We start from the raw sequence: 15069 nt of genomic DNA, 5'->3' as shown, positions 1-15069 counted from the left end.
AGTGAACTCCCTGTCCATGACTGTCCGATCAAAAGATGTTTCAGTGATTGCTCCAATATGATCTCAGGTACATTCACGTGTTTGAAAGAGACCCTGCGTCAAAGTGAATTTGTTTTAACGGAATATTCTCATGAAATGTTTTTCTGTTTGTTTTTTTGTGTTTTTTTTTCCCCTTTAAGCTTTTTTTTGTGTTTTTTTTCCCCCTTTAATATTTTTTCCCCCTTAAATGTGTGTCACGGAGGAGTCTGTTATAGGAGGTGGGAGATGAGGAGGGAAGGTCGTTATCTCTGGAGATGAGGCTTGCCCTTGGGATTCTTCAGGAGGACTACTTTATCTCCTTTGATTGTATATCTCCCGTTTGGGTCACTTTCCCTCTTTTTTTCAAGATCACTCAGCAGCATCTCTTGTTTTTCTCTTTGGAGCTGAGTGTAATCCGGAGTGATAAAAATGTTTTTTGTCCAGAGAGAGGGATCAGTTAAATTGCGAACCTTCTTGTTATTGGTAAGAACAAGATTCCGATCCGACTCACAACTGAACACAACTTTCATTGGTCTGAATCTGTTCTCAATGTACCGTCCAACGCGGAAAGTGCGTACGGGCTCTATGTTCAGGTTCATGGCTTTAATTAATTTTGTCACAACCTCCTTGTCATGTTCCCCTTTTCCCTCCTTCACTCCACGGAACATGAGGTTATTTTTACGCCTTTCTATCTCCGCTGGTTCATCATTGACAAGCTTGGACTGAGACGAATGGTGAGGCTTACGTTCGGCCGGCAGCTGATCAACATCATGCTGTTTCACTTGTTGTTTCCTGCCTTCACAGAGAGGCTTCGGTTGGCGTTGAAGAACAACACTGTACTGTTGTCGCTGCTGCCGCCCTTCATCACTTTGAGGCTTTGGTTCAGGTGGGAGCAAATCAACATCCTGCTGTTTCAGTTGTTGCTTCTGTCGCCCATCATCAGTTATGAGAAGCACTTCTTCATCAACCCCTTCCTCAGCAACTTTTCCTGCTTTTTGCAATTTGGTTTCTCTCTCCTGGACCTGTTGCTCCCTCAACTCCACATGACGTTTCTTCTCTCTTATCTGTTCTTCTCTTTCCATGAGAATCAACTCTCTTGTTTTCCAGGCAACTTCACATTGCTCTCTGTGTTCTTGTTCCTTTTTCTCTCTCAGACGAGACTCTCCCTCCGATTTATTCAGATTACATTGTCGATTATGAAGCTTCTCTCCCTTTTGGTGGATATGGAGCTGCTGTTTCTTTAGCTCTTCATCTTTCCCGTTCATGAAGGCATCAAACATCCCCTGTCGCTCCAGCTCCTGTTCCTGATATATCGGCAATTCTTTCTCTCTTTGCTGAACAATACTTTGCTCTTTGCTCTCTCTTGCTTCCACTTTTTAACTTCTAACATTCTCTTTTCTACTTCAACCATTTTCTTCTTACGTTCTGTGTTTTTACGCTTTTCCCAGATCCAAACTTCAAATTTCTCATCCTCAAAATCCTTTTCCCAATTTGATCGTCTGGATTCTTCCTGCTCCCTTATCTTTAACTCTTCTTCTTTCTTCCTCTCCTGTTCATTTATTTTCTTCTGCTCTGCTTCCTTCTTCTCTTTCTGCTGTTCCTCCTCTCGTTTCCTCCGTTCATCTTCCTCCTTTAACCACAATTCTTTGTTCAATTTCCTTTGCGCTTCCATTTCCATGAACTCACGTTCTCTGTCCTGAACAAACTTCTCTCTTTGGATGAGATCTCCTTTTTTTTGGAGCAACATCTTTTCTTTTTCCTGAAGTTGTTCTTTCTGTGCTTGTAAAACTTTATTTTGCTCCTCTTGATAATGTTCTTCCTCTTGTTCTTCATTTCCGAAGTTCTGTTTCACTGTGAACTCCATTTTTTCCTTCACATCATGAACCTCAGTTCCCTCCAGTTTCTGCATTTCAAGGAGTTTGTTTTCCTGAACATCATTTACCAATGGTGGCTCATCTTTCAGTTGTCTCCTTTTGATTTTACATCCACATTTCACACTGCAAAGAAAACAAACATTCTCAGTTCAAGGTAAAATGAAGTATTCCATCACCTGTAAAGTGTTGAATACATGGTTTTGTAAAACATAAACAAACATGTTCCACGAGGGTTACAATGCTACAGGATACGGAATATCGAGTATGCAGATGTAACTTAAACAAGGTCCAAATGATCGGTGTGGAACGATGAATCACACTTGATTATTTAAATAATTTAATGTAACGGTGGAGGATGTTGTGAAATTTAGTGTTTGTTTTTGATGAAGAAGGAAATCATGTAACTTTTTGTAAATTATCTCTCACTTCACTGGAATTCCATTGGAAACATGTTTTCATGACGTCATTTGGTGGCCATCTTGGATTTAAAAATATCCGCCATCTCAGAAGAAAAACCAACTTATTCCTTGGAAATCAACACTTAATAAGTGAGTTTTACTTTTTATTCACAACAAGTGTTCAATAATAAACCTTTTAAAATCTTCCTAAAGACATCATTGTTACTTTGTGTGAACAAAAAAAATTCCAATCAGAGGTTTAAACTTGTGTCACGTGGGTTGGACATGGTTCATATCATGAACTGTTTTCAACAATTAAATTACTTCACTCATACATCACAGACGAAAATAATGGGATATGGACTTTTTAGAATATTCACCATCGATCGAATTAAAAAAGAAAGAGCTCAAAGAAAAGAAAGATCTCACTGTCACACAGTAAATAGAAAGATTGATGATAATATTGTTGTGGGACGGGGGTTTGGTGAGACCACCAGGGGGTGAAGCTATCTAGGTTTCCCACCAGACTCACCCGACTTGCAGGCCATCACACACGGATAAGTCCGTGATGTGGTGGGTCACTAACGGACTGTGAACGCCAATAACTCAACTACATGACCGAGGGTCCTCTGTATAGTTTTCCGGTTACCAAGAAAAATAACCACGTGATCTAATTACAGGGGGACTCGCCCTAGGTACGTCTTGTCCGAACCAGATCACCTTACCGGATCAGATGCAGCCGAGCGACACTGCCAATGACATACCGGCTAAAAGGAACGGATCGTTAGGAATAAAGTCCAGGCGAGGTTCGGATACGGACCATGCTGGATCAATGAAAGAAAAGACAAAAACGAGCTGGGAACATTTCCACTTATAATTTATTAACAGGCAGGCGAGGAAAAATATGTGGCACGATTAGTAGTTTTTATTGTTGTGTGGAAGGAGGGACAGGAAGAAAAGTGTGGTGTGCCAATAATACAAGAAACTTACAAAAGCAGACACATAGCAATTATCCCGATATAATTCTTGTGCACTCTGAACTAAAGCGAGGACAGGCACATGACACACGCACACACACACACACACACACACACACACACACACACACACACACACACACACACACACACACACACACACGCGCACACACACACACACACACACACACACACACACACACACACGCGCGCACACACACACACACACACACACACACACACACACACACACACACACACACACACGCACGCACACACACACACACATCCAGATGAAGAAGGGTTAATGAGAAGAAAGAGGAGAGGAGATGGGGCTAACGGTCTCTCAATATCTTGCACGATTGACCGATTGCACCACCAGTATGTTTTGGGGGGATGCTCCGCTTGGTGATACCTCCCTGACAGCTAGCACGTCGTCTCTTGCTTCGTAGCACTTTGAGCAGCTCAACATCGATCCAGAGAATAGGGCACGACCGTCAGGCATGAAAGAAGAGCTTTTGTTGGAGTCAGAAGCCAGTGGGTGGAGGAAGGCAGAGTCCGGAGCAGTGGGTGGAGAAAGGCAAACAGGATCATGTGGGTGAGTGGAGTCAGGGACGAGGCGGGGAAGAAGACGGATTCAGCAGGTGAGTTGGTGATGAAATTGGAATAAGCAGATGAGGAACGCTGAGCAGGAAAGACGATGACCGACAGCCCCACGAACCATAATTTTCTCGACGTTGTAGTGCGGGCGAGGGTGACGATCCGAAATGACGTGTCGTCACCTGAATCAGGTGCTCTGGTTGGGCCGTGGACAGCACACGGTCCGGCCGTGATGGCCTGCACCAAACTCCCGGGCCGTCCACGGCGACCCGTGGTCAGCGCCGGTCAATGCGCTGCCTGTCTGTAAGCCATGCGGCCCAAGGAGTACAGCACGCCTCTGCCTGGCTGCAGCCTCGCCGGGTGGAGAGGCAAGTGGATGTTCGCCATCCGTGCGAGGCACCTGGGGTCGCGGTGGTCAGCGAAGACCGATGGTAAGATGCTATGGTAAACACATTCACAGACCCGAACAAGGTGTGCCATTCGTCCCCTGCTATGTGTGCGATTATAAATTATCCCGGGGATGCGCGTGTGACCGCCGCCATTGAGCATGCGGTCATTTATAAAATGCAGTGTTGTGTGCAGTGCCGGCCCTGATCTGTGTCATGAAATGAAGGAAAAGGTTGGATATAATTATTAGATGCAGACTTGGATTGAAAAGAGGACAGATACAATTATTAGATGGAGATTTGGATTGAAAAGAGGACAAAGATATAATTATTTAATGGAGATTTGGATTGAAAAGAGGATAGAAATAATTATTTAATGGAGATTTGGATTGAAAAGAGGACAAAGATATTGTTGCGGATTCGCGCCCGCCGGCGTGCGAACGGCCACGTAACTCGAATCGCAGCACGTCGCCCACCGGACGGACAATCCCGTCGTGACCCTCTCGGACTAACGCCGGGAACTAGTCACGGGTGGACCTTTCGGCCTCACCACGATCGTGCCAATCGGCCCCCCCGCGTGGGATAGGGTTGCTCGCCAAATTCGACCTACCTAAGTACCCACACGGAGGGTAGACCGGGCGATCGCACCTCGCCGCAGGTCGATTTCGGACACGGGCCACTTTAAGCGACCCGTTCCGTACTATCGGGATAACCGAGTGGTGTTATCGTCGGCCTCGACGGTTCGATTAATTATCGGGCGTTTTAGCCCACGACCAACCCTTTACGTGAAGTAAGATGGAGATTCAATAGAGGAAAAGACGAAGCGAAGCGGGAAAACAGTTCAACATAAAGCACATTTATTTCACGATGAACGGAAAGCACACATATACAATTACACCAAAAGCAAATGTAAAAGAAGAAGAAACACAATATTACACAAAAAGCAAATATAAAAGAGAAACACAATGCAGATCTATTACCGACTACGCGAGCACACGGCAACACTTATGCAGTTTTACTTCACAGATGGCGCCGACAACACATATACCCAAAGCAAAAGAAAAGGACCACCCTCAAGGATGAGGCGGGCCTGGGGCCGAGACCGCGTCGGGCCTACCCGTCTGGTGATGAGCCGCGAAATGGCGCTGGCGCCCCGACTCCGCGGGCCTCGCTGGGACTGCCTGGTATGGGGTGGGGACGGGGCCCCCTTCTCGCACTATCTCAGCGTGGGGGGAAACAGGAGGGGGTTGTTGATGCTCGGGGGAAAGGAGGATATCTCCCTGTCTCGGGTCCCGCGACGAGCGTCTCCACCACGACCTCGGTCGCGCCGCCGGCCTCTCCCTCCGCAGCTCCCCGAATCCGACGCGAGCACCCCCTTGATCGCCTTCGCCGCCGCCACCTCTCCACAGCTCCGTCCTCTTCACTCTGACTACTACCACTTCTTCCCAGCTCCACCGACAACTCCCAACTGACTCGACTGACGAACGCGGCCCCCTTATATCCCCCGTGGCCTCGCTCCTTCACCTTTGACCCTTTACCTCCGACCCATCACCTCTAACTGGCTCCCCATTGGACCCAGGAAAAGTGGGCGTAAATGCTTTTTGATCCATGAATTTGCATACAGCGACCGCACTCCAACGCCCTGGAGGCGGGGCCAAATCGCCCCACGCTCACCGATAGGACGGAACAGAAGTGGGCGTGAGTCGTTTTTGATCCGTTTTCCTCGGAAAGTCTGTGATGTTTCTGAACACGCTGCTCGGTGCGCGCCCTGCACGAGTCCAGTATCGGTGCCCACAAGTGGCGCAAGAATGGTGGTGATACGATGGTGGCGAGTTGTGACGGTAAAGGTCGTGGCTGTTGTCGTGAAGTGGCGTTGTGGTTGGTGGTTGTTGTGTGATGGCTGTTGAGACGTGGTTGGTGGTGGTAGTAATGGCGGCTGGTCCAAAATAAAGATAGTAAAAGAAAAACGGCTATCTAAAAGGGTCGCAGCCCGCATGAATGACATTTATTCCCTCTAAACAACGGGTTTGGGCCTAACTACACATATACTTACAGAGATATCTCACCTAAGGGACCTGAATGGTGGTTTGTGAATTTCGTCAACCACAACACCACCCCCTCCCCTTTTTGCAGACTCGTCCCGAGTCGTCAAATTTTCGTGTGCCATCATGTGTAGTTTTCCCCTAGTACATTTTACCTACGGATCCCTGAGTGCGACATTCATGGTATTCGTGTCCCCAAAATAAATAACCTGAGGGCTGAGTAACTACCTAAACAAACTCACTCACACGGACGACTTAAATAATATTGCCGGCGCTAAGACAGACATGCCGGGGGCGCACTCATATTTACAGTACATCTTAACCTTAACTTACAAATTTTACACTAAACCATGGCCCAGGATCAATGAACTCTGCAAAAAGAAAGCAGTTAGCAGGGAGCCAGGCTGCTCGCATGCGGTATCTGGCTCAAACAATGCAGGTGACAGGGAACGTGGCTGGCTGCTCACATGCAGTCCAAGGCCTTCCCTTTTGAACTGAACGCAGTGAACCACAACGGTGCATGGGCTGCACAAACGTAGTCTCCGTGCCAGCTCAAGTGGCACACGCAATGAACACAACGAACGGATGGATGAATGGATGGACGCAAACACGGTGCACGGGCCACCACTGCAGGCCCGTGTTGTAGCTGCCAACAGGGCAGTTCTTGCAGCTTGCAAACTGTTGCTTTCTGATCCTGGCGCACATGGCAATGAACAGGGGGGGGGGGGGCAAAGCAAAAATTGAACGGGGCTGGTGAACAGGGGCAGTGGGCATGGCATGGCAAAGGTGATCAGGCAAAAACAGCCCGCAGAAGAAGGCCGCTGCAGGCAAACACAGCCGGCAGATGAACTGGCCGGCACAGGCCTTGAAGCACAGCAGCTGCAGACGATCCGGCCGGCGCAGGCCTTGCAGCACAGCAGCTGCAGACAATCCAGCCGGCACAGGCCTTGCAGCAAAACAACAGCTGCCGATGAAGTTGGCCGGCCTCTGCCTTGCAGCAACGCAGCTGGCAGACGAAGCTGGCCAGCCTTTGCCGTTCAGTGAAGGTTGGTGGAGGGAGTGCGGTGGTGCTGGCCACTCGGAAGGCGGGCTCGGACCTACCCTACGGTCTCCCTCCCAACCTATCGCCTTTGCCTGTCACTGTCTATACCCACTCCCTTAATTTGTCATACCCCAATTTAGCCCCAACTTTTATTTTTTATTTTTACTTCCCCACTATAAATCGTCCCGTAACCCCCTTTATCGTCCTTGTTCGGCTAACCTATCCTGTCACCTAGCCTACTCCCAACCCCTACGTTCCCTTCCCGGAGGGGAATAAGGGAGAGCTAACGTCCTGTGTCGAGGCCCAACGAAGCCTCAGGATGGCCTCCCCAGACTTCAGCGATCTATAACCAAAGTGGGTCCAGCGGCCCACAACGAGAGCGAGGGGATGGATGGTGCGGAGGGGTATACTTCCTATCTACCCTAACCATTAACTGTTAAACTACCCCGGGGCTTTCAACAAGCGCCTCTCGCTTAAACTATTGGTTCTAACAACCCAGATTCCCGTCGCCTGTGTTGGTGTCCTTACAATTTCGGGCCTCGCCCCCCAATTTTCTCTCCGTGCCCTCACACGGTCTCATGGCTGGGACACGTGGCTCCCTTTGGCGGGCACGACCCTCTGCCGATTCTCCGACGATGGCACCCCCGGGCACTACACTGCCTCCGAGCCTACCAGCTCCCTAACACCGGGGAGTGCCCCCCATGGCACCTCCCCTGAAACGCACACGTGGCAGGCTGGCTTCCCAGGCCCCTTTCCGAGGGTCACCCGTGCCCACAACACTGCCCACGCGGCTAATGGCGCCCCGGGCCCCCGCACCAAGCAGGCGCACCCGTGCCCACTACGCTATCCCGGCCGCCCATGGGCCCTTGGCCTACCACGGCCGACTAGCCTGGTGCCCGGGGTACCCACTCAGCGATACTCACTTCTCGCAGCCACGCTCCCAGCCCGTCAACAGGGCTCCTGCACCCCTCCAAACGGGTTTCGAGCCTACACTCCCACCAACAACAAAACGACCTCCATTTTGTAAATTTGACTAACCCCCTAACTTAGTCTACACTGACCCCGGGGTCCCTTGGGCGGGAGTCACTCCTCCCCCCAATCACTCATCGCACCATGCATTCCCCATTCGCTCCACTCACACAGACCAAATGGCCTCACTCACTCACTCACCAAGCACATGCTTCCACTTCACTCACCAACAACTCTTCAACACACTCACCACTGAACTCTGCCATCCTTCTAACTCCCTCCCCTAACTAACTCGTGCTCCCACGTCGTCCCTTACACTATAGCACGTTCCTTTTAACACTACGTAGCTAAGCTACGTCCCCACTACACATTCACTGTCTGTCACGGTCTCCAAATAATCCCATTAATCAATTTCCCAGGGGGGATTTCTTCCCTTCCTACTGGGCTCGTGAACTCGTTGCAAGGCTCTGAGAGCCTTGCGCCTCTGCGGGAGCGGCTGTTCCAGCACCGACTCCTCCGGCAAGACATATCCATGAGGGCGTAAGGTCGCCCTTGTAGGGCCTCAGGCGGTCCGCGTGGACGATCCGGGGGAGGGCTCGTGGTCCCATTTTAATTTTTAGGACCACGTCACTGACTTGCGCCAGGACGACCCCCGGGCCCTGCCAAGATGAGGTGAGCTTCGGGCATCTGCCCTTCCTTCGCCGGGGGTTAAAGAACCGAATCTTCGCCCCCGGTGGGTATTTGCTCACCTGGCTCCGGTGGTCGTACCTGCGCTTCATCTTTATGCCCGCCTGTTGGAGCTGGTGTCGTGCGAAGGCGTGGACCTTCTCCAAGCCTTCCTCCAACCAACGGGCATCGCCCTCCCCCGGGGGCCTATCAAGCCGCTCAGGCGTCGGACCGCACAATAAATCGACGGGGCTTCTCAGCTCCCGTCCATACATCAACAGCGCCGGACTACATGCGGTAGACCCGTGCTGGGACGCGCGATAGGCCATCAGGAGGTACGGAAGGTGTTCGTCCCAGTCCTCCTGGTTAGTGGCGGTAAAGAGGGCCAACTGTTGGACCAGGGTCCTGTTGAACCTCTCCACCATGCCATCAGACTGTGGTCTCAGGGGCGTTGTCCGTGTCTTTCGAATTTCCAGGAGCCTGCACACCTCTTTTAGTAATTCACTCTCAAAATGTCGTCCCTGGTCTGTGTGCAGCTCCTGCGGAATCCCATACCGGCATGTAAATCCTTCTATGAAGGCCTTGGCCACAACCCCTGCTTCCTGGCTGGGAAGGGCAAAGGCTTCTGGCCATTTGGTGAAATAGTCCATAATTACGAGGATGTACTTATTACCCTGGCGAGTGGGGGGCAGTGGTCCCAAAATGTCCATGGCCACTCGCTCAAGGGGAGCCCCAACCTGATGTAGTTGGAGTGGGGCCCTCATCCTCTGTGGCGGTCCCTTTTTCGCAGTACAGGCATCGCATGCTCGACACCAGTCCTGTACATCGCGCCCCATGTTAACCCAATAGAACTGCCGGCGGGCCCGAGATTTTGTTTTGGTCCTGCCCAAATGGCCGCCGGCGCGGGTACCGTGCACCTGTTTCAAAATTTGGGTCTTAAACCCATCAGGGACTATCACCAGCCAAGAAGTTTGTTCAGAAGGAATCTCCACCCACTTGCGATATAAGATGTTGTCCCTCATTTCTAGGGTCCTCCACTGAGCCCAGTATGCCTTTGTTCGCGCCCCGAATGGGGCGATTTCCTCCCCACTGGGCCTCCTGTTTTCCTGGACCCATTTGTACACTGGCCCTATCACGGGGTCTTCCCGCTGGGCCGTGCTCCATGCCAATCCACCAAATTCCTCTCCCGCGGTTAGTGGCAAAGTTGGGCCTACCACCCGGGCCGCACGGACTGGGAGTTTCGGGGAGGCGTCTGCCAATTGGTCCCTCTCCTCATGTCTCGTGCAATATTTGCAGTTTTCCCTCAGACAGGGGCGTCGAGCGAGCGCATCGGCATTCCCATGAGCCTTACCGGCTCTATGGACCACACTGAAATCGTACTGCTGCAATTTTTCCAACCACCTTGCAATTTGGCCTTCCGGTTCCTTGAACCGTAAGAGCCATTGCAAGGAGGAATGGTCAGTTCAAACCAAAAATTTCCTCCTGTACAAGTACGGGTGGAAATGGCTCACGGCAGACAGCATAGCCAATAGCTCCTTGCGAGTTACGCAATAATTTCGTTCGGGCCTACTCATGGCCCGACTGTAATACGCGATCACTCTTTCCACGCCCCCCTGTGTCTGGGACAAGACTGCTCCCAATCCTTCCTGGCTTGCATCCGTGTCCAGGGTATACATCCCGTCATCGGTGGGGTACGCTAAAACGGGTGTGGATGTCAAACACCCCTTTAATTTGAGGAAGGCCTCCTGGCACTCCTCCGTCCAATTAAATCTCAACCCCTTCTCCGTCAACCGGTGAAGGGGCCTGGCTATCTCCGCAAAGTTTGCCACGAAACACCGGTAGTAGGAGCAAAGTCCCAAAAAGTCCCGTACCTGTTTGACAGTTGTAGGTACGGGCCACTCCTCTACCGCTGTAATTTTTCCGGGGTCGGTCTTCACCCCCTCGCGGCCTATCACGTGTCCGAGATAGGCCACCTCTGTCGCGAACAAAGTGCATTTCTCTGGGCTCAATTTCAGCCCTGCCTGCCTGAGGCGCCCAAACACCTGGTCCAAGTTGGCTATCTCCTGGGTGAATGTTTTAGCGTGTACCAGGACGTCATCCAGATACACCAGGCATGACTGCCACGGCATGCCGCCTAGTACACGCTCCATCGGTCTCTCAAAGGTGGCGGGGGCGTTACACAAACCGAACGGCATCACAGTGAACTGATACAGTCCCTTCCCTGTGGAAAATGCCGTTTTCTCCTTCGCCGTCTTATCCATCTCCACCTGCCAATACCCACTCTTGAGGTCCAAAGTTGAGAACCATTTAGAGCCTGCAACGGCGTCGAGGGTATCGTCAATTTTAGGCAGGGGATAGGAGTCTTTGAGTGTCACGTTGTTCAGCTGGCGATAGTCCACACAGAAACGCGTGGTCCCATCCTTCTTTTTAACCAGCACAACTGGTGACATCCAAGGACTTCCCGAGGGCTCGATGACACCTGCATTGAGCATCTTTTCAACCTGCTCATCAGCCTCCTCTCTTTTGCTCCATGGGAGCCTTCGAGCAGGCTGACGGACAGGCCGGGCCCCATCGGTGTGGATCTGATGTTGCACCAGGCCCGTACGTCCAATATCCTCGGGTGACAAGGGGAAGATCCCGATGTGTCGGTCGACCAGCTTGTATAAGGCCTCCCGCTGGGCATCCTCCAAATCTACACTACTCCGATTTACCATCTCGCAAATGGGACCGGGCCAATTCCTAATCGAGTCTGGAGACTCCCTCTGGGGCCGGTCCAGCTCGACGTTATCGTCCCTCAGCTCTGCGACCTCTTTTACTGGGGTGCAATCTGCCACCTTCATGCCCTTCCTGATAGTGCGTGGTTCCGTGCTAACATTTATCACCCGCACGGGCGCTATTGGCCCGTCGGTACTTACCAGGGTGCGGCCCACGACTAAGCCCGGGGTTGACGGCCCTGCCGGTAGTTCCGCCAGGCCGCAGGGGCCCTGCCATGTTGGGGGTGCTCGCCACCGGGCCGGGACCACCGCCTCGGCACCCGGGGGAATGACCACGGAGTCAGGAGCCTCCAGCTCCACCCTCTTATCCGTGCTCACGCCCCCTAATGGCAACTCCTCACCACCCAACTGCATGACCCCCCGGCCCAAATCGATCTTACAACCACCGGCCGTCAGCACATCCAACCCTATTAGACATGGGTCGTACACCTCCGCCACCCAAACCTCTATCTTGGTTTTCACGGTGCCCAATTTAAACGACACGAAACCACGTCCTATGATAGGGGCCGTTGCCCCGGTAGCGAGCTGCAAACTATGGTTTTGCAGACGGTGGATCTCATCCCAACCGTCTACACTCGAATCAAGGACCACAGGGCTGATGATCGTGGCGCTTGCTCCTGTGTCCACAACGGCGTCTACCCCTACGGCGTCTACCCCTACGCCGGCAACCTTGCACCAAATTGTTAAGCTACCTTTGCCAATTTGGCCACAACTGATGACCTGTCGCAGTTCTGAGGGCTCTTCTCCGTCTAAGTCTGCCGAACACGGCCCTACATGTTCGGCACTTCTTAGTTTCCCGGGGACTGGTGGGGGGGTGATGGTTGGGCCTGGCTATCCCTATTGACCCGGGGCGGAGTTGGTGGTCTAGGGGGCCGTGGCTCTTCTCTTCGCGGGGGCCTTTCCCTGCGCGGGGCGTTGCACCTCCGCTGCAGGTGGTCCCTTGCGACACAATTATAACACCTCCTCTGGTAAGGTGATTGCCTCCAGTACGCCGAATTATACCCCCCTCCATTCCGAATTGGGGTACCCCCCGATGGCCCATCTCCCACCCTTCCTGGGCCCGACCGCCTCTCCCCAGGTCTCCCGAACCGGCGGTCGAACATGCCCTGCACCATCCTTTCCATTCGCGCTTGGTCGCCTAGGGTTGCCCCGGCTCCCAGCGCACTGTCGTTCACGGGGTCCACCTGTCGGACTGCCACCGCGTGGCGCCCAGCCCCTCCCAATGGCGTTCTGGCTGCCTCCCAGCAGGCAGCAGTATCAGCCGCCTTCTGGAGGTTGTCCGGGCGCCATACGGTGAGCAATGCTCCGACATCGGTGCCCCCTATTGCTCGAAGGAAATGGTCCAGGGCAATCTCCTCCCGGTACTCTGGTGGCATGTTGGTGTGCGCGATCCCCACCAAGCGGCGAATGTCATGTGCCAATTCTCCCAGTGATTCCTGGGGACGTCGTTTGCGCGCGTTGAGCTGAGCTTTAACAAGCTCGCTCTGCTGGTCCATGCCAAATCGGTTTTTTAGGGCCGAATGGAGATCCTCCAGGGTCGCCCCCTCACTGGGTACCGTGGTCAGGACTTCCAAAGCCACGCCACGCAGGGCCGCTGTGAGTTGTGCCACACCCTGCACCTCGTTCCAGCCATTGCCTCTGGCAACACACTGGAACTGGGCCATATATGCCCTCAAGTCCGTCTTGCCATCGTACGGGTGTAGCGGCACCCTCGGTTCTTTCGAGGTCTCCTCCCATTCCCCAGGGACTCCGGGAGGAGTGTACCTCCCCAGTCCCAACGGTGCCTCACTCCCGCAGGGTCCGAGCCATTTGCCCGGGGGCTCTACCACCCCTGTCCGTGTCTGTCCGTGCCCCGCGTCGTCCCGCTTACTCTCCCAAGCCATTGGACTCGCACTCTGCACACCCCCCGGAACAGTCATTCTGGGTACCCCCATTAGGCCAAAAGACCCCGCGGCCTCTACCCTCCCCAAGCTTGGCATGCTCACCCCCGCATCGGGCAAGCCTCCTCCTCCGCCTTGTGACACCGGCCCCACCTGGGCACGATCCGCCTCGAGGGAGTATATCCTCTCCTCCTGTTCCCGAAGGAGGCCACCCTGCCTCTCACACCGGGCCTCCACCCTATCCGTCAGTCTCCTCTCCATTTCCTCCATTTTCCCCTTTATTACCCCATTTATTTCCTCCCCTATCATTCCTAACGACAGTTCCCTGACTTTCTCTCTTATTTGCTCCACCTCCCCTTGTACCTGTGTCACCATCTTATTTGTCTTGGATATTTCCTCCCTCGTTGTCCTAAACTGCTCTTCTGTCTCGCCCCGGTTTTTTCCTATCTGCTCCCCCAGTTCCTCTGTCTTTTCTCCGGCTTTCCGCTCCATTTCATTAATTACCTCCTCATGTCTCTTTCTACATTCCTCCGCCACCTTCTTTAATCCTTTCTGTGTCTCCGCTTTTACCTCCTTTCGCAGGTTTTCAACTTTGTCTGTCATTTCCCGATGTCTTTTCTCACAGTCCTCCTTCACGGCTCCCAATCCCTCCTTTATTTCCCTTGTTCTCTTTTTAATTCCTCTATCGCCGTCGTGTTCCTCCCTATTTCCTCCTTTATTTGGTCTTGTCGCTGTTTTACTTCTCCCAATCCTTTTCCTACTTTGTCTATTTTTCCCACCACCGTCTTTATTTCGTTTACCCTCTCTTGTTTACTTTCTTCCATTGCGACTCCCACTCCTTTTACTTTCTCTTTTAACCCGGTCACCTCCGCTCGTATCGTGTCGACTTCCTTTTTCATTTCGTTTTTTAGTTCTTCCAATCTTCCTTTTAGGCTCATTCCCATGTTCTGCGTCTCACCCCGCAGCTCTTTCATTTCATCCTTCATGTTTGTTTCCATTCCGTTCATTTGCTTGTTCATTCCGTTCATTTGCTTGTTCATGCCTTTCATTTCGTTTGTGTTTGTATCCATCTTTTCGTTTATTTGTTGTGTATTCGCATCCATCTTTTGTGTATTCGCATCCATCTTTTGTGTATTCGCATCCATCCTCGCTGTCATTACCGCCAGCATGGCGAATAGCTGGGCCATGTCGGGTGCGCTTGGGTGAGCCGTTTCGGCAAAGATCGGGGGGTTTTGGCGGAGGGGGGGAGGGGAGGTGTCATACACCGCGGACACTGCCGCACCTTTTTCGGGCTCTGGGCTCAGTTGGGGGAGTTCATGTTCCTGCACAATCAACATTTCCTGCACGGGGATTTCATCCTGAGCCATGGATTCTACACATTCTACATCCATTTCTAATACCCCCGGCTCCCGCTCGCCTTGAGACGCCATCTTGCTTCTCGTA

The 15069-nt window shown here is 52.3% G+C and overlaps 1 protein-coding gene across 1 annotated transcript in view; it reads right to left on the bottom strand.

Annotated features, from left to right (window-relative positions):
- Window positions 1-238: 238 nt before the first annotated feature.
- The window catches only part of LOC147021112 (uncharacterized), a gene marked incomplete at its 5' end in the record, with an annotated part of 28383 nt that continues 13552 nt past the window's right edge, over window positions 239-15069 (bottom strand). The window contains 2 exons of the mRNA XM_085890417.1: window positions 239-1352; window positions 1871-2015. Coding sequence (XP_085746543.1) covers window positions 282-1352; window positions 1871-2015 — 1216 coding nt within the window. The remainder of the gene's footprint in view (window positions 1353-1870; window positions 2016-15069) is intronic.

This window comes from Eptatretus burgeri, chromosome 8, assembly GCF_056783735.1.
Source record: "Eptatretus burgeri isolate ZD-2024b chromosome 8, Ebu_testis_v1, whole genome shotgun sequence".
Lineage (NCBI taxonomy): Eukaryota > Metazoa > Chordata > Myxini > Myxiniformes > Myxinidae > Eptatretus > Eptatretus burgeri.
The sequence above is the reverse complement of the archived record's forward strand: the minus strand, read 5'-3'. Positions and strand labels throughout refer to the sequence as shown.